This window comes from Saccoglossus kowalevskii, chromosome 21 (genome assembly GCF_978046115.1).
Source record: "Saccoglossus kowalevskii chromosome 21, keSacKowa6.1, whole genome shotgun sequence".
Taxonomy (NCBI): domain Eukaryota; kingdom Metazoa; phylum Hemichordata; class Enteropneusta; family Harrimaniidae; genus Saccoglossus; species Saccoglossus kowalevskii.
Genome location: NC_140661.1, coordinates 3,485,394 through 3,512,853, shown reverse-complemented (window position 1 = coordinate 3,512,853; position 27,460 = coordinate 3,485,394). Strand labels below are relative to the sequence as shown.

Genomic DNA, 27,460 nt, shown 5'->3' with positions numbered 1-27,460 from the left:
TGAATGAGTTAAAAACAGTTTTCTCACGTATAATGTGTATCATAATATGAGATTGTTACGAGAATACCGCAATGTATGCACCAAGGCAATACGGTGATCATAACCACCATTGTGCAGTGGAAGTCGATGCGTTATCGTACTGCCTTGGTACATACTTTGCAGTACTCTTGTGATTAGCTAATTATACATTTCCCCTGCTGATGACATAGTATTAACAAAGATTTTCAAGAACAACCCATGACATATTTTCGCCCAGCACTAAACCCTTAATTCTAGTTCTAGGTCTCCATTCATTTAACCACATTAGCAAGTAGAACGTTCATATTTAAAGATGTTTTTGAATGTATCCGAATTTATAATGAAGTTGGTATAATAGAAAAGGAATAAACTATCGTTGCAGACATGTAGTTATTGCACAATTCACTCATTATTTTCACTTTCCTGTAGTCCATGCATATATGTAGTGAATGATGCAATATCTAGTGGTATACTCGACTGTGTTTTTCCCTTAACAATTCACCGACATTATTATATATTCTGATTAATTTTTTACTTACCTGATATATATGTCGATGACACTGAGCTTTGTGTATTTGATGTTGTTGTTGTTGTTTTTGTTGTTGTTGTAATTTCAGGGACCTTTGAAGTGGTTTGAACACTTTCCGTGGTTGTATGTTTAGCAGTTGTTATATGTTTAGGAGTGGTTGATTCAGCAGATGATGTTCCTTCAATTGTTGTGGTTAATATATGACCTATTGTAGTTGTTATGTCTTTAACTGTAGTTGTCACACCCACAGTTGTATCCATGACTGTTGTTGTACCTTCAACGCTATCTGATGTTCTATCAACACCTTCTGTTGTTGCATATTCACTTGTTGTTGTCGCACCCACAGTTGTATCCATGACTGTTGTTGTACCTTCAGCACCTTCTGATGTGGTATCAAGACCTTCTGTTGTTGCATATTCACTTGTTGTTGTCGCACCCACAGTTGTATCCATGACTGTTTTTGTACCTTCAGCACCTTCTGATGTGGTATCAAGACCTTCTGTTGTTGCATATTCACTTGTTGTTGTCGCACCCACAGTTGTATCCATGACTGTTGTTGTACCTTCAGCACCTTCTGATGTGGTATCCAAACCTTCTGTTGTTGCATATTCACTTGTTGTTGTCGCACCCACAGTTGTATCCATGACTGTTGTTGTACCTTCAGCACCTTCTGATGTGGTATCAAAACCTTCTGTTGTTGCATATTCACTTGTTGTTGTCGCACCCACGGTTGTATCCATGACTGTTGTTGTACCTTCAGCACCTTCTGATGTGGTATCAAAACCTTCTGTTGTTGCATATTCACTTGTTGTTTTCTCACCAACAGTTGTATCCATGTCTGTTGCTGTGCCTTCAGCGCCTTCTGATGTTCTATCAATACCTTCTGTTGTTGCATATTCACTTGTTGTTGTCGCACCCACAGTTGTATCCATGACTGTTGTTGTACCTTCAGCGCTTTCTGATGTGGTAACAAAACCTTCTGTTGTTGCATATTCACTTGTTGTTGTCGCACCCACAGTTGTATCCTTGACTGTTGTTGTGCCTTCAGCGCTTTCTGATGTGGTATCAAAACCTTCTGTTGTTGCATATTCACTTGTTGTTGTCGCACCAACAGTTGTATCCATGTCTGTTGCTGTGCCTTTGGCGCCTTCTGATGTTCTATCAATACCTTCTGTTGTTACATATTCACTTGTTGTTGTCACACCCACAGTTGTATCCATGACTGTTGTGCCATCCTCACTTTCTGTTGTCACATATACAGTTGCATCTATGAGAGTTGTTGCTATTGTAATGGAATCCGATGTTGTTGCAACATCATCTTCAGTTGTTCTAACGCCTTCTGTTGTTGCATGATCAGCTTCTGTTGACGCATACACGGTTGTCGCTATGATTGTTGTTAATTTAACTGCATCAGTTGATACGCCACCAGTTTCTGTTGTTGCATCCTCAACTTCAGTTGTTTGAATAACACGTTCTGTTGTTGTAGTCTCACCTCTGGCTGATGTTGTTAATCCAATTTCATCTGTTGTTTCCATAACACTTCCTGTTATGTCATCTTTATCCTCGGTTGTTGCCACAGCACTCTCTGTTGTTGCAAATTCTGTTTTATCTATGAGTAATGTTGTTAATTCAATTACATCTGTTGATTCCACAACATTTACCGTTGATGCGCCCTCAGCTTCTGTTGTTGCAAACATTGGTGTATTTATGGCTGTTGTTGGTAATCCAATTACATCTGTTGTTTCTGCACTTTCATTTGTTGCATCCCCACCTTCAGTTCTTTCAATAACACTTTCTGTTGTTGTATCCTCACTTTCTGTGTTTGCAAACATTGTTGTATCAAAGACTGTTGTTATTAATTCAATGTTTTCTGATGTTTCCATGACACTTTCTGTTGTTGCCTCTTCACCTCCAGTTGTCACAATATCACCAGTTGTTGCATGTTCACCTTCTGTTGTCACATCCACTGTTGTGTCTAGAATTATTGTTGCACCTCCAGTTGTATCTTCTGTTGTTAGATCCACTGTATCAGTATATATATATGTTGATACTTCAACATATGTTGTTGTGTCTGAATACAAGAATAAATAGTTATTCTAGTGTTAGTGAGGGCAGTATGGATTACCATCACAGCCGATCAGTTAAAACAGCTGAACGCTATAATCATATAATGTTTGCGTCTAGTCGTGTTTTGGCCAATACAATATAACCGATTCAAAATGCATTGTTAACTGGTTTGTGTGATGTTTAATTTAGACCGATAACATGTCCAACTGCTTGACAGTTGTTAAAATCAAATAATCTGACATTCATACGATCTGGTTTGTGTGTTGGATTAAATTTACAACAATGATACTTCAATATTTTTTGGAGTTGGTGATATTAGTGATCTGACGCGAATCATCATATTATTTTGATAACTTCGAGCGTGTTAAACAAAGTTAATCGTCGTATCTAATATTCGCACACAAGATTTATTCTGTGACCAAGCTGACATGTAATTTAAATTTTAGTCTTTACTAGCCAACCTGAAAATGTGTATCGGACGTTTAGCAATTTTCTACAAAAATGTGTAAACATTTGCATTTTTTGAGTGTCCCCTGTGAGTCGATTTTAATTCGAACGTGCAGTGTGTGAGTACTGTGGCCCTTTAAAGAAATGCCAGATTCTGAGTTTTTACGAGCAATATTTTTCCTTGTTATATTTATTTATTTTGATAATTAAATATTGTCACAAACTTTTATTTGCAACTTGACAACTTAACGTTTTTGAAGGCTGGCGCGTTATACAAAATACTTTAGTACTTCTTCATTGGTTATGGTTTTTCCAAGTACTCAAATTACTCAAACAATCACTCAAGTGCAGTACTCACATCTACTTTCTAAGATTACCGGTTTTCATTGGGTTATAAATGTGTAATATCCACTAATGCATACATTACTCTATTACCTGTGCATACCCTTCCAGGACTGCCGATCAAATCTGGTGACTCATAAATATATTTTTTTCCATCAGGTGTACATGTAGCATTACTTGCACAATTATTGTTCTCACACGAAATTGCTGTAAATACATTATATTCGAATATAAGTACATTTTGTAAATTGCTGTAAATACAATATATTTCAATATAAGTATATTTTGTAAATATCCTTCATTATCAAACAGACTAAGAAATTCAGTTTTCAGTGAAAGTCTATAATTATCTTTAAATTGTAATATTGCAAACAGTATACTTATTGACACACTCTCCATTTCTTACATAGTATCCTTCAAACATATTACAGGTACATTCATACCTGCCCCTTATGTTGATGCATAATTCAGTGGGAGTATTACATGAATGTCCTTGTTCACATTCATTGGTGTCTGTCAAGAATATATCAACGTGTTATTTGTGATATATAACTCAGTGCAACTACTGAATACTTGCAATGTAATGATTAGATGTAAAACATATAACCCCATCAACTTTGTATTTTAATCCGGTGAACCCCACAATCTTTTATCAAATTTCTTCAATTTTGGAACAGACGGTTATAATTTCCCATTAGCTGTATATCTTGATATACAGTTGACTTTAGCGCTCAATGGGTTAATAGTGTAGCTGATTACAGTGAGTAGCAGTATGAGGGAAAACACTGATTTTCATTAGTTATTTTGAATGTTTCATTACTCAGGAGTGGTTATAAGTACTCTGAAAATGGAGAATAAGGATAATATAGGCTACACATTTGTGTTTCTATTTATACTAGTCTGTTGTGTCAGGAGCCAATAACAGGTTACCACATTAAATCCAAATTAAAGAAAGCTTAGAAAAAACTTCCGTGTGCTAAGGGAATTGGAGGCATGAAGTACGAATACGGAACACTGTATTTACTATATTAGAAGAACAACTTCAAGTGAAATAAATCAAAAATTATATTTATTTTACCCCAAATCATTGAAGTCTTATTTTGACAACAACCCTGCCTTGATCAAGATATTATGTGGTATGTGTTATGTGTTATGTGGTATGTGTTATGTGGTATGTGTTATGTGGTATGTGTTATGTGGTATGTGTTATGTGGTATGTGTGGTATGTGGTATGTGTTATGTGGTATGTTAGTCGTATCTCTTGTCAAACCCCTTTATTATAGCACTAGTTGCATGTCACGTCACAGTGCTTGAGATATTACACTTATGCATCTTTATGAACACCTATAAATTTGTTAATTTATGCAAATAAGGTAATTAATAAGCACATAATTTAACCCTAAACTAAATATGTATATAGCTTATCCCAGAGCACCTATGTACCAAGCTTCATTGAAACTGGTGAGTGGTTGAGAGATTAGTGGACAAGCTAAATTGGCTCGTTAATATGCAAATTAATGATTAATATGCATGGGAATTAAATCAAAAACAACAGATTTGTGTATTGGTCGCGATAATCTATGTAGCGAATTTCATTAAAATCTGTTGAATGGTATTAGAAGTTTTTGTTTACCTTTACATTGTGTTCCATTTTTATAAAAACCTTCATTACAATGACATTCATAGGATCCTTCTGTATTTACACAAATTGTATCTGCATGACATGTGTATAGACCTTCATCACATTCATTGGTGTCTTTACAGTGTGTCATTCCATTACCCTCGTACCCAGTTTTACAACCACAAGTATATGTCCCAGGAAGATTGTCACATGTAGCATGAACATGAACACATGTGTTGTTTGCACCTGGTAAGCATTCATCAACATCTGTAAATAGAGGTATAAAATAAATCATAATTTCATTAATGGTGAATTTTATTTTTTTGGAGTATCAATACCGAATTTAGTCCCTACAGAATAAAACTGGATATAGTGATCATTCTGTAAAAAGTTGAGCTAATTTTGATGAGAGGAGCAACTGTAATTAGTTTCGCGATATTGAAATCATAAAGATTAAATTTAGCGGTGTTGTGGCTATACTTCACTTGACGTCCGATCATTGGCAATCTTATACAAAATATACATGATGAGGACTCTAGCTCTCTACATTGTACGGGGTTTGTTTTCCCTAGAGTTTCACCATTTGGAATTCAATAAATATTGGGTATACATACCAATACACACAGTGCCATTTCCTTCATATCCTTTGAAACATTGACAGTCAACTGATCCTATAGTGTTTAAACAATTGGCCTCTTCAGCACACTCATCTAAGTTTTGTGCGCATTCATCTATATCCGCACAATCTTTCCCATCACCAGTAAATCCCTGCAAGCACTGGCAACCATAAGATCCATGGGTATTTTTACAGGTAGCATTCACAGCACAGTCGTGTGAATTACCGGCACACTCATCATCATCTGGGAATATGGATAGTTAGAAAACATGTTTGCATCAAAACAGATCTCTAAAATTAGCATATATATGATAGTAACGATGTAAAAATATGATGTTATAAAGAGATCGCCACAAAATATGCATGAAAGCAGTGCTGTGATTGTTTTATTGCCCCATAGACAGGATTCTGTTGCGTCACGATTGTATAGTGCTTGATGCAACCAATGAAAACAAAGGAAAGTGTTTGCATGTCACGTCAACAACCTGAAACGAGTCAAATTTGATGACGTAGTTTACTCCATATAGAGACAAATTTGAATGTTCAAATAAGTGCTGATACGTTTTGAAACGAATGATAAACTTTGTGTTTTAACCCTTAAAGCAGCATCTAGAAATTTTAATAATAATTTTTTTTATTAAAACTAAGAAGAAATGTCACATTATGTTAGTTTGTTCCAAAATTAAGATTGAAAAATATAGAAAATGTGAAAAAAATTTAGCAGAAAAAAAGATTTTGCGCTCAAAGGGTTGTGACAGTGAGTACAGCCATGGTGCATAATTGCAATAGTTAGGGTATGACTGTATTTTTATAATTATGAAATTAAAAATTATTTATTTCCTTGTTGTCCCATCTTTACATTTTTATTTTTTGAATGTGCCAACATATTTTCTCTGCAACACTTAGCATGAATTTTTCAATCCCAATCCCATGATTTCTATTGGTCAACTGCTTAGTCTCCATAGCGACATAATCTAATTTATGTTTCTAGTCATATAGTCTACTGTGGTGAAATTATGTCCTAAAATGTTCAACAAGATCAACTGTTATAAGACTGATGATAACACAACATAAAGTAATGTACACAATCTGCAGTTTTACAAGATGAGTAACTTAAAAATTGTGTTCTTTTGTATCATATTCAGCAATTAAAATCACTTTGTTTCAAAATCACTTTATCCCAATCGAATTTACTTTGTATCACACAGTTATTTCGTACTGCAATTGGCCACTTAATTCTACATAGCCACTTCATATCACATGACCATTTCACACCACATGGCCATTTCACACCACATGACCATTTCACACCACATGACCACTTCACACCACGTGACCATTTCACGCCACATGGTAATTTCAAACAACATGACCACTTCACACCACATGGTCATTTCACACCACATGACCACTTCACACCACATGACCACTTCACACCACATGGTCATTTCACACCACATGACCACTTCACACCACATGACCACTTCACACCGCATGGCCATTTCACACCACATGACCACTTCACACCACATGGCCATTTCACACCACATAGCCACTTCACACCACATGACCATTTCACGCCACATGGTAATTTCAAACAACATGACCACTTCACACCACATGGTCATTTCACACCACATGACCACTTCACACCACATGACCACTTCACACCACATGACCACTTCACACCACATGGTCATTTCACACCACATGGCCACTTCACACCACATGACCACTTTACACCGCATGGCCATTTCACACCACATGACCACTTCACACCACATGGTCATTTCACACCACATGACCACTTCACACCACATGGTCATTTCACACCACATTACCACTTCACACCACATGACCACTTCACACCGCATGGCCATTTCACACCACATGACCACTTCACACCACATGGACATTTCACACCACATGACCACTTCACACCACATGACCACTTCACACCACATGACCACTTCACACCGCATGGCCATTTCACACCACATGACCACTTCACACCACATGGCCATTTCACACCACATGACCATTTCACACCACATGACCACTTCACACCGCATGGCCATTTCACACCACATGACCACTTCACACCACATGACCATTTCACACCACATGACCATTTCACACCACATGACCATTTCACACCACATGACCATTTCACACCACATGACCATTTTACACATGACCACTTCACACCACATGACCATTTCACACCACATAGCCATTTCACACCACATGGCCATTTCACACCACATGACCATTTTACACCACATGGTCATTTCACACCACATGACCACTTCACACCACATGACCACTTCACACCACATGGCCATTTCACACCGCATGACCATTTCACACCACATGACCACTTCACACCACACGGCCATTTCACACCACATGACCGCTTCACACCACATGACCATTTCACACCACATGGCCACTTCACACCACATGGTGATTTCAAACCACATGGTAATTTCACACCACATGGCCATTTCAAACCACATGGCCATTTCACACCACATGACCATTTTACACCACATGGCCACTTCACACCACATGGCCATTTCATATCACATGACCATTTTACACCACATGGCCACTTCACACCACATGGCCATTTCATATCACATGACCATTTCACACCACATGGCAATTTCACACCACATGCCCATTTCACACCACATGACCATTTCATACCACATGACCACTTCACACCACATGGCCATTTGACACCACATGACCATTTCACACCACATGACCATTTCACACCACATGGCCACTTCACACCACATGATCATTTCAAACCACAGGGCCACTTCACACCACATGATCATTTTGCACCATACAACAATTTCATATAAATGTAACTGATTAATAATATCGAATAACCAAAAAAAGCTTGAAATAAACTCCCATGTGCTGAAGGTATTGAATACATGAATTATATGTATGAATTAAGTAGAAATGGAGAATAATTAAATAAAAAAAATTAAACAAAAAAGCAGTTCTTCTCTGATGCACAATGCGAAAGCAATATAATCTACAGTATTGAAGTTCATAAAACAAAAACAATTGATTGTAGATCTGTGATTTGTTGTATTTATGAGCTTGTCCTACATGCATGCATCAATATCAGGGAGTTTTAATTTATGTAAAACAGGTAATTAATATTCTCAGAATATTACCTCAGATTACCCATGTGCCAAGATTCATTAAAATCTGATGAATGGTTGAGATACTAATAAACTTATTGTGCACTTTCTGAATATGATGTCTGTAACCAGCACATCTTTGAAAACCATTTGTTTGTTTGTTGGTTGGATGTGAACTTTATAATTGTGTGCGGTCATCAAACGTACAAATGATATTGATACTTCATTTTGTCATACAAGATAATATGGCATACCGTGATGATAATAATATCGGTAAATGAAATCAAATTCAAATAAAATATGTTGCTTGACGTTGAAAAAGATGTAAATTTAAAAAAAGGTTAATTCGTGCATTGTATTGCTATGCAAAATATCAATACATAAAATGATTGTGTGGTATGAAATAACTGCATGTAATTAACACTTGCATTTGTTTATATGTGTTTACCTTGACATTCTGTTCCATTACCATGGAAACCATTCTTGCATTCACAATAATAGGACCCTGCTGTATTGTTACATATGGCATCTATGTGACATATGTCTGGCGTTTCCCTACATTCATCGATGTCGTCACAGTAGATTATCCCATCACCACGGTAACCATTGGCACAACCACAACTATATGTTCCAGGAAGATTGACGCATATTGCTTCATTAATACCCAAGCATGTGTCGTTAGCATCACATTCATTGTCATCTGTTTATGGTAGAATAAAAATACTGGTACTAACAATATGTTTTAGAATCCGTAATTTCCATTAAAATGATATAATGTAACATAGCGGAAGTGGTTTCTATTCAAATGGTACAATGCAAAAGAGGTGATGCAGCTTCTATTAAAATGATACAATACAATAGAGGGGTGTGGCTTGTATAAGAGCATCTACACATATGAGAAATGGTAAATGTTTGGTTCTGAAATGGTGCGATTTCAATTAGAGATGGGGCGTCTTATGAAGGTATTATGGTAATTCGATTGCTAATACAAGAATAATACTTGATTGTTCCAATGACACGCGAGATGCATGGTTAACATAATGATATTCATAATAGTCTATCCTGAAAGAATTTTTTTGTAAGGGTCAACTTTGCGGGAGATGAAATGTATCGTGATTCTAACAAAGTAGTAATAAGCACGTCATGAATACTTACCATCACATGTAGTGCCATTAATGTGATAACCAGTATGGCATTCACATGTAAAGTTTCCCATTGTATTGATGCAATCTGCATTTGTATCACAATTGTCAGCGTTATCATGGTCATCGGGTAGTTCACACTCATTAATATCTGAAATATAATACCAACACATAACTGACATAATGATGTACGTAATAACGTTTAAATAATTACTTATTAATTCATCATTAGGGACGAACAATGTCCACTTCACATATGTGTCATGATATTATACTATACTTTAATATCGAGTATATGGAAAGTATCAGCTATAAGGCTTGGGAAATACTATACTCGTTCAAAGAATCCAATATCAAATCGTAATGGAAATGTTCTATTTATACAATAATGTCACTAAATCATCGCCAGTTGGCGTATCACTTGTAATGCTTATCGTATCAATGTTTTACCAAAGCAATTGAAGCCATCTCCAGTATATCCTTTGATACATATACATAAATATGAACCATCAGTATTGACGCATTCACCATGTTGCTTATGACAATTATTATCTGCTTCTTTGTCACATTCGTCCATATCTGGAAAAAAAAGATTGATAACATAGACTTGTGAACTGATTAAATTAGTTAACCTGTTGCGTACAAATTGTTTCCTTAATTTTCCTTCCTTTTCTTAATTTTGGAACAAACAAGGAAAATATGACGTTGGTTTTAATAATTTGATCTAAAATTGTTAATTTTGTGGATGGTGACTGAAATTGACTTTCTCACTTAAGGGATAAGTTTTGAAATGTACAGTAATTAGTAATAAGCTACCACACAAGTTGTGTGTTACATGACTAAGGCCTCATATGCATCAGAAGTAAATGTATAAAGTTATGTGATTTGAGAGATTCTGACAAATTAGTGATCGTCTTGGTTAGCATATATAGAAATACTGTAGAAATACGATTGACACAGATTGTAATATCTTGACACTAGCAGAGCTGACAATTCACTTTTTTTCTAGATCTTCATTGCATATCGCCGTACAGGTTGCATACACTTACAATAACCACATAACTCATATCACAAATTATACTGACAATAAATACAAATGATTGTTATCTACCTGTACAATTCCCGTTTTCTTTTTCATATCCTTTTTGACATGAACAATTATACGCCCCATCCGTGTTTGTACAAACTGAATGTAATCCACATATACCATCATCATTGTTACATTCATTTTCATCTAGGAAAAACAAAATAAAAGAAATGAAAAAATAATTCTGCTATATATTACAATTTCATGTAGTAATGAAGTAAAGTATACTAACCGACACAGAATACTCCATCGCCAGTATAGCCAGTTGTACATTCACAAATATATGACCCATTCGTGTTTGTGCATTTGGCGTTGTCATCACATGTACCATTATTATTACATTCATTGATATCTGTAAAATGAATTATTATTATTTGGCATAAATGAATAATAATAATAATTTCTCAGTCAAACATAACATGGGGTAAACTAACTTTGATATATTAACATTCAAAAATCACATACCTTTACATCCTGTACTTGTGTTCAAATAACCATCACTACATATACATTGGAAGTCACCAATTTCATTTACACATAGTTCAGATTCTTGAGAACAGTTGTGAGTACCAGTCTCACACTCATCTAAATCTATAACATTATATAAGTATATGACATATAACACATCTAAATCTGTTACATTATATAAGTATATGACATGTAACACATATAAATCTAATAGTCAAAAATATCCTGGAGAACAAATAGCTTTATAGTTAACCCGATCTGTAACTGAGCCTTTATACATCTGTTAATAAGCATCAATTTGAATTAATTTATTAGTTATGACATGATAATGACGTCATCTCATATTTGTAGAGTTATGATTGGCGGATACAAGTGACGTCATGGGCTTAACTTACATTTGAGACGTGGATAAAAAAGAATTCAATGTGTTCACACTCACTTATATCAACAATCTACATGGATGGTAATGTTTATATATAGAAAGAATAGTTGGAGTAAGAATGAAAGATGTTTTGAGAAATTCTTTAACCTTTATTCCCTTATACTCATTATAGTTGTTTACGTGTATGCGAATAAACTGGATGGCATAAACCGGTTGTTCACACCGTAAGATAAAATAATGGTGTTGTTCGCTAGTTCTGTTATTAAATATACGTGTTCGAATTAATAAAACAAATTATAGACAACGTTATCACAGTAGATTGTGAATTAGTGTTGATCAGTGAGTGATATTTGTTATCAGACATTCGCATGCACTTATAAATCAAAAATGTAAACAAATGACGTCACAGTGTGGCGTTCTATACAGCAATATTTTATTACCTGAACATGTCCTAAGATCATCATTCAGTAGGTAACCATAGTGACAAGTACAATCATATCCTGGTGTTATGTCAACACAGCCATGGTCACAGTATTCAATATAGGCATCGATATCTGTAGTACATTCATTAATTGCTGTGTAAAGAACACAATAATAAGAGTGAAAACATATACATAATGTCACATGGCTTCTTCGTGATAATTAAATTCAGACAATTTTTTTTATATTTAGACGATCAGTACTGTACTTACGAACACAAACAGTATCGTTATTATCATCATGTTTATATCCTTTCAAGCACATACACTTTTCCTCAGTACCATTGTTGTTGGCGTAGCAGGTTGCATTGATGCATTGTGTTCCATTGGAACATGTATTATTTGCTGTGGAAAGAAATGAGAGTTGTAAACTTCATATTTGTTGTGAATATTTGCACAATCAACATATTTCCACTAATTCTGACAGCTACTTGAGAAACTAAATTTATTAATATAGAAGAATACAATACTATTGTTTTATTTATGAGACTTGGTTATTTTGCAATGTTCCTGTTTTGTATTTAATGGTATAGACCATGGATTAGTGATGTAGAATGTTACAGGAGACCAAAAATCTGTCCCGGATGGCAGCCCCACTCTGTTGATGTACGTTATGCAATTAACAGTAAATAATATAGTGTTTATAGCGCGAAAACAAATGCCAACATACGGGCACTGATTATTGGTATACATTTCCATTCATAGTCACTGTGACTCATAAAACGACCAAACCACATAATCCATTTGACATGTGTTCATCTGTAAACCACGATTAGTGTAAGGATAATTTAGCTTATAGACATGTGCATAGTGAAATCCTTTACATTGCTGTTTCGTAGCTTCAATAATTGTGCATGTGCAGAAAGAATATGATATTGCAGTACTTGAGTGATGGATTTAGTCATCTATCTTGAGTACACTTTACATATCAAATTGACGTGCATGAACCGGGTTCCAGTAATGGTTACTCTTCCAGCCAAGTTTGAAGAAAATCACACAACACAGGTCCAGGATCTGGTTCTAGACATATACTCACCTATACAGGTTACGTTATCAACATCAAGATAAAAACCTTCTTCACATTGACACATGTATGGCTCTGGATTCTCAACAGTTTGCTCGAGGTCTATGCATATTTGTGAACAGTTATCGGTTTGAAACAAACACTCATTGGATGCTGTAAAATGTTTGATATTTTAAACATTAGAAATGTATTATAATTTTAGTATCTAGAACACAACCCATCGGTTAAATTTGACAACAATCATATAAATTTCACACTTCAGAGTCAATTCACTGGTTCCCAGCATCCCTTGCTTTGTACAAAAACGTACATTTATATCTGCCATCATGCGTAGTGTGTTTCCAACCAATGGAATACAATATGAATTATACATTTATTTATTAAATATGTTTAATGCAAGTGACAACACTGTCTGCGTACCATGATGAAATGTTCCCTGATTGACAACATACACTTAATCAAAACACTAAGACGTGTATCAAAATTCTACAAATACATATATATATATATATAGTTCATGTCTTTTTCATCAATTTATTTAATTAAAAAATAAACCACACACGCAATATCATAATCAAGAATAAACTCTGCTTTTCATACAACAAACATTGAATACATACATAGTCTGCTGATAGAACAATGTTCAATACACAGTGCTCAGTTACGTCATATAAATTAATAAAACACTAACCGTTACAGTGAATACCATCTGCAAGCAGCACAAACCCAGTCTGACATGAACATACATATGTACCATCAAAATTCTTACAATAGTGTTCACATATGTCCATGTCACATTCGTTGATGTCTACAAATTAATTATAATCAACACGATTACCATCAATCAGCGAGGGAAACTCTCAACCTCTAATCTGTTTAATGATACGATTATTATTATATTGCTGCTAAAATTAGACTTAGGACACATAGAATTCAAAGTAGACATCAAAGTTACAAGTTTGCAATGAACAAAGGAAATGCAATCACTACAACCAATTAGAAAAAGAACTGTATTTGTTTACAGAATGTAAATTATATATGGAAAAAAGAAAGAAACTGTACAAATTCTATTCCCAGAAAATTGTTACAAAACAAAGACAAACATATTTACATCATAAATGCAAATTGTAGACAAACATTAAAAGCAGTCATTCATTTCATTAACAGCATTAGAGACAACAATAGCCAATAAACGGATTCTTTTTACAGATTTTAAGTGTCTTCCATTTAAATAAAAATGTATTTTTTCTATTGAGCTATCTGATTTTCTATCAGAACAGAACAGAACAAAACAAAACAGAAGAAAACAAAACAGAAGAAAACATACCAGTACAGGATATTCCAGTGCCATTATAGCCTGCATTACACTGACACAGGAAACTACCTTGACTATTCAAACAAGTCGCCTCCTGGTGACAACCAGCTCTGCCAGGTATTCTGCATTCATCAATATCTTAATAAAAATGAGTAGATAATTAAATGAAATATAGATACACATTAGTTATATCTCAACTTATTGTTCTATTTTGTCTGTGAAGTAATACTCGGTTTTACATAAATCACATTACAGAATGCTTCCGTATGTCAAGTACATAATATGAGTCCTTACGAGTTCCCTGTCTCTGTATATATATATATATATATGTGTGTGTGTGTGTGCATGTATGTTCCGGGTATATATGTGTGGTCCATCATCAAATACCAATTAGACGATGCCCAGACCTGATTATCATATTTGCCTAATATTTAGTAAATTTTATAATTTCCTCGTGAATTAATCATGACATTTTAATAAAACTTGGAACATGTGCAGACAATTTTAGTTTGCAAAGGATATCTGTGCATACAAATTACCTAATTTGCATAATATTCAGCAAATTAATTTTCCATTGATAAGAACTCATCATTGCAATGTTACTTGACGGATAAGTGATTGGAGCAATGTGCAGACTTGCTTAGATTTCGGTTGAAATGTGTGCATATTAATAATCTAATTTGCATAAATTAATACATTTCTATCTTCACAGGTATATTAATAACCATGCACTCATACTTTAATGAGACTTGATTCATACTCCACTGAAGTGTTTAGTTTAGGGATAAAAACGGACCAGAGATTTAAAATCACGTGACGTCAGATACAGACATGCAACAAGAGCGATAATGAAGGCATCAATCAAACTAGAAATGACTAAAACGACCATAATATGATCATGTTATCTCATTAATATAAAAACACTTATTTCACAAACAGCTGCAGATATGGACATGCACTCAGTGCTATAATGAAGGCATCAGACAAGATATGTGACAGTTTTATCAGATAATAGTCATGTGACTTCATTATTATACATAATTCTAATATCTATAGAACTATTGTTTTTGTTATGATATGTACTGACAACCATATTGCAGAGTTTAGTCGGCAGGCTTCTGGGTCTGTTTCATGTACCTTCAATTTGATAATGCTGGCTAGCACGTATTTTGCATATCAGCGTTAGTGTAGAAGATAAGTAAAAGATTGTGTAATAGCCAATTTATAAAGTTTAGATTCAAATTTAGAAAGCTAAATTATAAATATCGAAATCTATTTCTAAATTTACATGTTCTAGATTACGAATTAGAAACCGAAATGGCTTCTTGGGTTTGAAGGTAATAATTTTCGGGTGCAATTGCCGCTATTTGGATGATCTAAAATATAAACTGTGTCGCTATTAAGTTAGCTATTTAGACGATCTAAATTATAATTATAACTACGGCGCTATTTAGAAATAATGTGTTGTGACTTATTATTTTTCGGGCGCAATTGCCGCTATTTAGTTTGCTATTTAGTTACATTACAGGGGTAAATTGTTACCCGACACCTTGCACAAACGTTAACTTATACGTTTTTACACAAATCTGCCACACATGTGGAAGAAAAATACACATTCATTGTTTCCAGGCAATAGTTCCGCCTTTAAGTCAGACAATAATAATTTGGTTCAAATAACAAATGTTTTATTTCTATTGTCGTATTGCCGCTTTGTTATCAATACTATTATATTCCAGGTAAAATGAAGTGCGAACAATAATAGAAATTTCCAAATTATGAATCATATAATATACTTTGACTTGCATTGCATTGTAACACGTGGCCTTAAACACGTGGAAGGTAATACACTAAATGGTTGTATTAGTTCGGCCTTTAAGTCGAACAACAATAATTATTTTGGGGAAAACATGAGCGACGGACTCTCTTAAATAAGTATGTGTAAGGGGTTGAAGTAGAAGTTAATCAGCGCCACCATGTTGTCTGCCGTTGCGGCTGAGACGAACGTGGAATGTAGCATTTGCTTACTTTCCCAAAGTGCTAGATGTCTATGTTATCGAAATTAATATTTACAATACAACAGTCGCATGTATTCTGCGCTGTTATAATCCCGTCTATTTATTAAATAAGATGTTACAACAATGATTGCTATCATGCATATTTCAATATACTAGTATCATCTAGAGCTAGAACAGGCGGCCACATATGTACGCGGGGTTCACATGTGGCTGCCTGTTCTAGCTCTAGATGTTATTTAGATATATAGCGGCAATATATTTTAACAAGACCCTCGTACACATGTAGCCGTCTATTGTAGCTCTAGTTGTAATTTATATTGTCTAAACGTCCCTATATATATCTGTATTACACATAGTATAGCTGCCACAGTGCTAGAAAGACACAATCGTGTAAATAACTATACTAATACTACAAATGTTTACCTGTACATGTTGTACCATCGCCAGCATAACCCTCTCTACAGTTACAACGAAACGATCCTTGTTGATTTGTACAATCAGCATTAACATCACAGTTGTCTTTGTCTTCATCACACTCATCGACATCTATGGAAACAGATTAGTGAGCAGTTTATTGTTTACAACATAAGTTGAATACCACATCCACCTTCACTTTGTAAATAATTAATCATATTCATACATACTATAAATGATTCAAAGTATCTGCAAATAGAAATAACCAATGTTTATACCCGTCTCTGGTCTATCAATATATTATGAGGGGGAAATTCTTCTCCTCTGAGGTCGTGGTTCTCCCACATGTGTCAAGGGGGAATATCTCGTCTCTGTCTCTATACACGTTTGCTTGAGATACAGAACCGGGAAAGTCGCTTAAGCTTTACAGTCAAATAGACGCACACAACGAAATACGTATCAACTCTCGTCTTTAGTCGGTCAGTCGAATACTCTATAAGACACAGCGCCCTGAGGAAAAGTCCCCAAGACTATCGCAAGGCTGACCCAAGGCGGCGTCTCTTGTGGTGTTCTCGCCAAGACCAACTAAAACTCCTTTTTTCACTTTCAAAACCTTAACCAATTACAAAGCAGTTAAAAGACTCTAAGGCGTGGCCTTCACATATTCAACTTGCACATAGCCAATCACACTAAGTACTGGACACGTCATATCTTTTGATAAATCGTTCACTATATTAGTAACTGCGAATACCAACTGTCAGAAATAGTAGCCCGGATAGCGACGGTTATATCGTAATTAGTTCCAAATCACTGAATCAAGTTCCGTCCAGGACCTCGCATGAGCCTAAATGATGACAGATATAACACAGCCATTCACTAGTAATCAGCTAAATAAGTCAGTCAACAGATACGCGAAAACTAATTCATGACAATATTTACAAAATACCATTTCTTTAGGAAACATCTTCTGGTTATAACTTCTGGAACATCACATAATTACACCAGTATTTTTATAGTTAATGTTATTTTTTTAAAGGCTACAATTATTTAAACACTGAACTGAAGAAATACATATTTCACAAAGTAATTTTATTCATTGTTGTGCTTGGTATATCGCTAATTCTCACCATAAGGGTGACCTTATTTAAATAATAACATGTGGGTTACCATTATTTCGTATCCTTACACAAATTGTTAAGTGCATAAGTTCTGTATGCTGCTGGACCAATTTGTGTGATTTAGATTTGTTATTATGTTATTTATTTTTAGTCGTTACTTTAGTCGACATAATCAAACAGATATAATGACAGTAAAATTTACCTGTGCACACACTGCCATTACCACTGTATCCCTCTCCACACTGACAATGGTAACTACCGAGTGTATTGGTACACACAGCGCCCTCTTTGGCACAGTCGTTATTCCCAGTCTCACACTCGTTGGTGTCTGTGTATATAATAAATAAATAAATAAATAAATAAATAAATAAATAAATAAATAAATAAAGAGCAACTAACATGTTCATCTAAATATCGTTACAAAAATTCCACATATTGTATCAGTAACTTGTTGATATTTGTTGATAAGAATATTTCCTGTACAGTTAGGATTGTTTCCAAACTTATCCGTTGTTGTACAGTTCTGAACGTTTCCATTCTATACCTGTTATTGATGGAATATTTACCTGTACAATTGCGACCATCTCCAAAGAATCCATTATTACACATACATGAATAACTTCCTTCCATTTCTTCACAAGTTGCACATTGAAGATGGCAATCATTTGACGTAATACCACTACATTCTTTTACGTCACTACACGAAGTGCCGTTACCAGTCCAACCAGTGTCACAGATACATCTAAATGATCCTTCAATGTTATTACATGTGGCGTGTATGTCACAGTTGTCAGAGTGTCGTTCACATTCATTTATATCTGCAATATTAAAATGACATAATCAGAAATCTTACCATTACATTTTTCAGTAAACTGCACTATGAGACTTTAACTGCATAAACAAAAGCATATAGAACACTGGCTTTTCCTAAGTCAACTTTAAATATAAATAACCTTTACATCACCAGTTCCCTCTTTTCATTACAAATTCATAAAATAGTCCCGTTTGAAAATTGTTCCTTAAATAAATAGAACAAATATTGTATTTTTGAGTAAAAACTAAAAATTGACTCAATATTTGTCTGTTGGCTACAAAATTAGATTTCATTTTCAGAAATATTGAAGAATATGGCGAGAACGCCTGGTGGTACATCTTTGTACATCTAAACTTGTTCATCTGACTAATAATGAGCTAGTTTGAAAATTGTTTCATAAGCGAGATATGAACAATTATTTGTAATTACAAACATTTAATGTATTCAATACAGTTATTTGTAATTACAAACATTTAATGTATTCAATACAAATTTGTTTGGCTTTTGTCCGTGCCATAATGCCTCATAAAAACGTACATTTAAATATAGTTAGCAAACCAGCTAACCGTTCAGCTGAATGAATTTTTAATTTTGGTTTCAGATTTCAACACACCGAATCACGCCATTATCATAGGGGGTGCAATGTGGAATACAAACGGGAAAACACGAAAGGTTACGAAGGTGTGAAAATTGTAGTTACTGAAGCGGATACAGGAGAATATAAATGGAGATACTCGGTAAACCGCGAAAAATTTAAATGTCCGAAAAAAAGTACCCGTGAAAGGGCTGACCAGCGGACCATACCACTTTTACATAGCAATGTAGACGTCGGCAAACATATTTATTTTGTTCACTACATACTTCAACAATATAATTAACAACATTGTATAAAGAAACTGAAATTAATATATAAATGGCAAAATATTTTTACAGTTTGTTAGCAAGTGAAACGACTTTCTTTGCTAAATCCCCCTATGAGTAGTTGATGACCGCAATGACAATGGTATAACCTGGTACTATAAGATATGACACCGAGTTGAAAGTTCATTCAATTGAATATGGTTAGCCATTTTGCGGACTATTTTGCAATGTAGGTTTACGAAACAATATGCCACCCCTGTGCCAGCACCTAAACCAATATAACATATTCAGCCTGTGATTATTCATCTCTATGTAGTCACATCAATTTGTCACCAGAAACTCCTAAATATAACTATTTATTTATACTATTGGAAATTGTCTTGGTTATGTACAACAGGGTTTGACTATTTTAACAAAACTTTGGAAATGTTGTTTTAAATTTGAGAATTACAGCTACCCGTAATAGATTGTAAGGTATTATGTTGATTGTAATGTGTTTATGCCAGGTAGTCTTCTAATAACAAATAAATGTGATTCAATGAATTTAGCTTAGCTTATCAAGTTCACTATCACATCCTGATATAAACCAGTGTTGTTATAATTGTTACCGATTTCATTATAATATAACAATAATTCATCAATCAAACGAACATTAGAAAATGGATTCACCTATAAAAATAATCTAAATAAACAACATACCTGTGCAGTTGTGATTATCCTGGCTGAGTTCATAACCTTGTAGACATGTACATTTGAATGACCCTACCAAATTTGTACATTGAGAATTCAGACCACAGGGACTGTTTATACATTCATCAGCATCTACACACAGTGTACCATCTCCCATAATGTCATCATATCCAACATTACATGTACAGTTGAATCCACCCATCGTATTGATACATTCTGCTCTGTCGTCACAGTTATCTTCTGCCTGGTCACATTCGTCAATGTCTTCAGTATAGAAAAGCAAAAAATAACATTTAGCAATGTTGATAAGAAAACTTACATTACCAATAACAATCAATGTTGATAACAAAATAGATATAACAAAATATTCATTAAAAACAAACGACCTAAAAGAACATATTATTTTTACCAAAAAAGACAAAATTATTTGATAAACACAAACATAAAAGTGAAGATATCGCCACGAATAGAACAAATCTGGCAGAGGATCACCCAAGGTACCTACATATCAAATATGAAAGCAATTGAGCTGGTAGTTTTTAAGAAGAAGTAAAAAATGTAATTATTGAAGGACGACGGACAGACGAAAAGACGACTGAAATCATCTACATGAACAACTCCGCTCTGTCATCTACGTCATCTGCCTACAATGACAGAAAAGCTAAAAACATTTAACAATGTTATAGTATAAAATTAGTTGTTGAACTCACCGTCACATGATTTCTTGTCTTCATTTAAACGATATCCCTCATAACATCGACATAGGTAACTCAACAGCGTATTTTCACATCCTTGTTCACAGAACGTAGTTGAATTGTCGTCAGCACGGCCTTCCGAACATTCGTCAAAATCTTCAAAAAGAGAAAGCTTGTTTAACATCTGTAATTATAATATTCCAGGAAATATGGTACGATTCCTAATTATTACTTAGATTAGTTTCATTCAGTTCTACTAACACGTTGCTCAGTATGGAGGTATGCTGTTATTATCTTGGTGTGTTCATACTATTTTCCATGAAATACTTTGAGGATAATTTGTCCATGTCAATACAAGGCACATTAAAATACACTGTCAAAACAGGTTTTACAAATAAATATTGGTGCACAAAACAAAGCGAACAGAGTGGGGTCTTAGAATTACTTGGACACAAATAACTAACCAAATATTTCACAGATGTTTAATAACCACAACACCATATTCAGTGGTGGTGGCACAGGGGGCAGAGGGGCGGTCGCCCCCTCAAAAAATTTTTTTGGGGCGTCGCCCTTTCAAAATCAAGCTGAAACCCTTTGTGTCAGCAAAATTTGCCCCTCAAAATGCAGGAAATAGCGTTTCAGAGGGTCTGGATTTAAAAATTTCGTGCCGCTGCCTCTGATTCCCGGACCCCCATTTATAATATTTATAAATATTTACAAAATATATTGTCAATTTAAAATCGCTATTCACTACACGAAAATGTTGACACAATCCCTGCACAGTCTAGCAATAATAAGTACATGCTCAGATCATAACATAGTGGCGAAACAAATAACCTTCACTTTGTTAACATTTATTTATTTACTAATTTAGTGTATCAAGCCCTGTGTTCAGATCATATCATTGATAAGGATACATTTAATAGAGTACAAGTTTTGGAGTCATCAATGACCTTGGTTCATTCAATGTACATGTATAAATATATCAAGCATCAAATCAATTGAACTTGCAGATATCAAGAACTAGGCACTATTACTGTTATTTTATCTAATTATAAACTAAGCTATTATAAAATCTTTCTCTTATTACTTTATTGCTGAAGACAATAAAATGCAATAAAAATTATCATTATTATTAAAGAAAAAATAGCATTTTTACAAACAATTATGACACTATTCACTAAAAATTGTTGACAATCACCTGTATGAACAATTCCGTTCTGTCATCTATGATGACAGCAGAGCTAACTAGTTGGTGGGTTACCATACCAGTTCTATCAAAAGAGCATATACATTCTTACCAAAACATTTTGTTCCATTGCCACGAAGACCGGTTGGACATGGTCCACACTCAGCTACCTCAGAAGGTGGCGGCAGATCAGTACATTCAACTCCAGGGTAGCATGGATCATCTTGGCAGGCATCGTAATCTTCTCCACAAAAATCTCCTGTGTAGCCAGGTTTACAACTACATGTGACAACCTACAGGAAGAATACATTCATTCATTCTCTTATCTGTACATGTGAGCTGTTATGATGAGTACTATCCTGAGTGTATTCATTGTAAAACATACACACTGCAATTATTCACATTAATAAAAACAACTTACCGCAAACTTGTCATTATTAATATCAGAACCTTGAACTGTTGTATTATAATTACAAGTGCCATTATTTTTACATTCACATAGTTTAACTATAGGATTTAGAGCTGAACTTGCAGATCCATCTGATGCAATAAATGATAAATTCACCTTGACAGTATTCTCTGGCGTCCAGACAAAACTTCCATCTACATAGTAATAAACAAATAGTGTAACCTTTCATAGTAATGCAATTCTGATTCTGATTGCAAAGTTACGACTGTCTTCAAAAATTAGGGTAACTGTGAAGCAATATTTCAACAAACCTGGTTCAACATTAACTCAAAGCGGGAGGGTCGTCACCTGCGCACGCGTGGGAATTGAGTCGTATGCGACGATAACAACACACGCTAAAAACGCTAAGGCTCATGGGTAGACGCTTGTTTGTAAACAAGGGCACGCTATGGTCATCTGACGCGTTCTCCCCCGCTTTAATATTTATAAGAACATTAGAGAGAATTTGCAGATACTTGCACCATACTTTTGGAAAGAACATGAAGTGATATAAGCCATGTTTGTATAAACACCACCTTTAGTGCTTGGAATATGATAACTTATAAAAGGCGCAACTCACTTTGGTAGATTTGAGCACCGGGTATGGTTTCTAATAAGGCATAGACAACGTCATCACCATTGGGATCTGTTGCATTGAGCTCCACTATGATTTGTTTACCAACTTCTGCTTCTATTAGACCTTCACCCGTGATATTTGGTGGGAAGTTTGCTGTTGAGAAATTGATTAATTTATTAGTTATACAATATTAGTGAATACATTGCATGTAAATTTACAGTATACTTTCGAAACACAAAATTATGTAGGGTGAAGTTACATTGCAACCGGATTGTTCATTGTTTGAAATTGTGATTATTCATTTTACTTAATTAATACCAAACCTGTTCTTATTATTACCGACCACTTATTATCAAACCCTTTTTAATTATTATGAAATCTGATTCCATTATTATGAAGGTTTGATTTCCTATATTTGTATTGACCCTATTCATCAATTCTAATCTATTATATATGGGTTAAACTCAATACAGTATACTCCTGAGTGACACTCAAAGACTGCGTAGAATCGTATGACATGACACAAGGGATCTAGCTAGATATAGCACATTTTAATTTGTATAAAACGAGAACATTCAGACATGATAGATTCATCTGGCAACTGTCTGAACTCATTGTATCACATATTTAGTTTTTTTTTTTATAATTTTTTATAATTTTAATTTTGTTTTTAAAAGATGACATGAAGAATATTTGATTGAGTGTGTTATGCAAGATTCAGTGTTTTCTGAACTTGTAACTTGTACCAATAGTACTTACCTAAATCACTGACTTGACTGCCTATCTGTGTAGTTGTGTTTTTAGTAAGAATACCAATATCTTCTCTTCCAGTTGCTAACGTGTCAAAAAGGCATTCTTGGTTATCGCCACAGTTAATTCGTGCTTGCTGTATAAAAGCTTTATCAGCAGAATCAGTCGAGGTTTCATATTGTTCAATTAGTTCATCCAGGAATTTAGGCATGAAATCTAAATGTTGGTAATCTTCCCAGGATGTACCACTCGCATATGTAAAGAGAGACTCTTCTGCGGAAGATACATTCCCTGGAATGAATGAATGAATAAAATAAATGAATAAACGAACGAACGAACGAACGAACGAACGAACAATAAATAGATAAATAGATAGATAGATAAATAAATAAATAAATAAATAAATAAATAAATAAATAAATAAATAAATAAATAAATAAATAAATAAATAAATAATTAATTAATTAAATAAATAAATAAATAAATAAATAAATAAATAAATAAATAAATAAATAAATAAATAAATAAAATTTAATTGACCTAAAATAAATTTAATTTGAAATGTAATCAGTAAATCCTACTTACATTTCTGTCCGAATCGGAAATAGTCTCTGTCAGTGAAGTTTCCATCTTCCTTTGTTGGATTCAAACTGGAACCATCGGGAAGAACAAAATCATTGCTAGGATCATCATCCCAGTAACCTTGGTAACAAACATAACAACTTTATTGTGTTGGTATTTTACATAATGTAGTCAGGGGCAATATAACACATACATATGTTACACAAGTTATTACTTGCCAGGGAATCAACAAATTGGTTCATGGATTGCTGAATTTTACTAATGTGTAAACATGAATAGAGATATAACAATGGTTGTGCATACCTAATAGTCCATGCACTTTTCCAAGGAATTTTTCTGGAGGAGCTGAAAATATAACATCTAACATTCCTTCGGCTAAGCCAATAGATATAGATATGCCGGATGAGAAGGATGCCACCAGACGGTTCTTCTCATTAGTGCTTGTGGTGGATGTTGACGGTTTTGAAGATATTACTACATCTGTCATATTCACTCCATATGGGTCTATGTGACAAGTTATGCATTATTAGCTTTATTGTAGCAATAATCAGTAATAAAATTAAATGTACATAGATAAAAAATGACGCCATGAAGGAATAAATTAGTTCTATACAAACGTTTTTCTCACATTCACTAAGTAACGATTTGTCGAATGTTATGCCATCAATCTTCACGATATACTCAGTCCCGTCTTCATTTGTTTCTACTTGGACCTGGCATATCAAATAAATTGTATTGATCAATTACTGTGGGTTGTACCATACAGTAAATTTCATAAGGCATGGACGACTTTCGATAGTAATTTATAAAATATTTACAAAATATCCTCGTGCTCCATCTAAATCAACAGAAGACACTTTCATTGACTATCTAAGCTATTTGGTAACTCCCATTACCCATGATTCTTTGTGAGTTTCCGTCAGCCATTAGCTGGATTGACTCTACTCTAAACGCATTGTGATTGGTCTAGTTATAGCCAACAACAGTCATTCAATATTTATAAAACATTCATAAATATATTATATTTGAAACAAATTAAACCCTTCATGAAATTCACAGTATTAAAACTGAATAAAGAAATATTGTGCACATGCTTTTTATTTATGTTTATTTACCGGTATGTTCTTCTAAGTATAAACAAAGAGTTCTTCCTGCAATTTTAGAAAGCATCTTTGTTGCAATTCCACCCGTGGGATTTAACACTTACCGTGGATGAAGAGGATTCTTTGGCAGCGAATGCTATAAAAACTGTAGCATGATCTACAGGATTTCCATCCTCGTCCAAGGCTTTAGCTGTCCTACCTTGAAGTCTGAAGAAACCATTATCAACTGTAGCCAATGTATATTCCCCAAAACCATTGAACGTGTATGAAACGCCATCTAGAGTCGTAAAATGAGGATCTCCAATCATCCATCCTAAAAACAAACATTAGAGTAAATAGTTTGCTTCTGGAAAAAGAAATATACTAATATATGTTGGTATTCTGCCGAAAGTGTTTAGAAAATGCAAAATATTTCCGACCAGTATAATATTATACATCTGTCAATGTACTGCCGCAGCGTTCCGCAGTTGTGTAGTATCGCACTGTATCGGCATACTACCATATTAGGAAATGGCTATATCAAATATGGAACGATTTTGCGATATTTCCAAGACGGTGGATGCGTTTGAAAACGAAGATCATGGCAAAAACGTTCTAATACTTTTCATCATTTTGCTCCGATCTGGGCTTCCTACATCAAGTGGTTGGTTCACAAAAATGTATAATAATAATAAGGATATAATGAGGATACCGCAAAGTATGCACAAAGATAATATGTGTACGACAATACTCCTGCTGTACTTGTGCATACTTTGCGGTATCCTCGTATAAATCTCAGAGTATTATTACCTGATACTAACATGTTATTTTATGGTGTCTTCTTGCCATGTAAACTTTTGTATAATAACTAAAAAACTTACCCCATATTGGAGGAATGTAGCCGCCGCAATCACCGGGAGGGCGCTTCTCAGCGTACAAATCACAGAAATATGGGTCACGTGATAGTGCACAACAATAGTAGCGAGGGAAGATATCATCATCTAGCATAAAACAGAAACACAAATGAAGACTATGTACAGTAATGTCGATTAAAGCCTTTTCCAATTCTAGTCATTATTAGACTACAGAGTCATACACAAAATCATTGTATACTTACAAATCCATAGAATATATCTCCTCCAATCAAAGAACCACCACCAGCACCTTCCACCACCAATGCGTCCAAAAAACTGATGACGCTCCATGAAGCTGCTTCTCCATATGGACTGGTCGTACCCATGCACAAGTGTGTGATCTGAACGATACGAGCATCTTTGTCCGGCTCCGCAAGGATTAGGAAACGATGTCTGAATGATGAAGCTACGACCTGGAGTTAAATAAATTAGAATACATACATAATTGTTATTGGGTTTTCATACCAGCATATCCGATTTGTATTTATTATACCACCCAATGTTCTGTCAACAACTTACTTTTTTATTACAAAATTATTGTTGCTATGATTGAACATGATTAAATTCAACATTATTGAATGTTTATATAATTATATATATTCAATAA

The 27,460-nt window shown here is 34.5% G+C and overlaps 3 protein-coding genes across 3 annotated transcripts in view; all 3 read right to left on the bottom strand.

Annotated features, from left to right (window-relative positions):
- The window catches only part of LOC102807312 (uncharacterized), a 49,894-nt gene extending 48,440 nt beyond the window's left edge, over positions 1-1,454 (bottom strand). Inside the window, exon 1 of the mRNA XM_085495178.1 lies at positions 558-1,454. Within this exon, the coding sequence (XP_085351304.1) occupies positions 558-1,383 (826 nt within the window). The 5' untranslated portion in view covers positions 1,384-1,454. The remainder of the gene's footprint in view (positions 1-557) is intronic.
- LOC146729577 (uncharacterized) lies at positions 1,400-9,952 on the bottom strand. Its single transcript, XM_085495396.1, has 7 exons — positions 9,931-9,952; positions 9,256-9,507; positions 5,639-5,884; positions 5,037-5,291; positions 3,497-3,610; positions 1,468-2,618; positions 1,400-1,417 (listed from the first exon to the last, which is right to left on the bottom strand). Exons 1-7 carry the CDS (start codon positions 9,950-9,952, stop codon positions 1,400-1,402), a joined length of 2,058 nt encoding a protein of 685 aa, XP_085351522.1.
- A 1,100-nt stretch (positions 9,953-11,052) lies between these two features.
- Positions 11,053-27,460, bottom strand: part of LOC144359896 (uncharacterized) — a 31,177-nt gene continuing 14,769 nt past the window's right edge. The window contains exons 14-36 of the mRNA XM_085495395.1: positions 27,057-27,266; positions 26,821-26,940; positions 26,065-26,273; positions 25,486-25,570; positions 25,161-25,361; positions 24,861-24,977; positions 24,285-24,566; positions 23,529-23,678; positions 22,922-23,103; positions 22,613-22,793; positions 21,327-21,467; positions 20,626-20,880; positions 18,818-19,069; positions 18,454-18,579; positions 17,143-17,265; positions 14,666-14,842; positions 14,081-14,197; positions 13,402-13,542; positions 12,579-12,710; positions 12,327-12,461; positions 11,502-11,627; positions 11,269-11,388; positions 11,053-11,183 (exon numbers count right to left, since the gene is read on the bottom strand). Coding sequence (XP_085351521.1) covers positions 11,053-11,183; positions 11,269-11,388; positions 11,502-11,627; positions 12,327-12,461; positions 12,579-12,710; positions 13,402-13,542; positions 14,081-14,197; positions 14,666-14,842; positions 17,143-17,265; positions 18,454-18,579; positions 18,818-19,069; positions 20,626-20,880; positions 21,327-21,467; positions 22,613-22,793; positions 22,922-23,103; positions 23,529-23,678; positions 24,285-24,566; positions 24,861-24,977; positions 25,161-25,361; positions 25,486-25,570; positions 26,065-26,273; positions 26,821-26,940; positions 27,057-27,266 — 3,713 coding nt within the window. The remainder of the gene's footprint in view (positions 11,184-11,268; positions 11,389-11,501; positions 11,628-12,326; positions 12,462-12,578; positions 12,711-13,401; positions 13,543-14,080; positions 14,198-14,665; positions 14,843-17,142; positions 17,266-18,453; positions 18,580-18,817; positions 19,070-20,625; positions 20,881-21,326; positions 21,468-22,612; positions 22,794-22,921; positions 23,104-23,528; positions 23,679-24,284; positions 24,567-24,860; positions 24,978-25,160; positions 25,362-25,485; positions 25,571-26,064; positions 26,274-26,820; positions 26,941-27,056; positions 27,267-27,460) is intronic.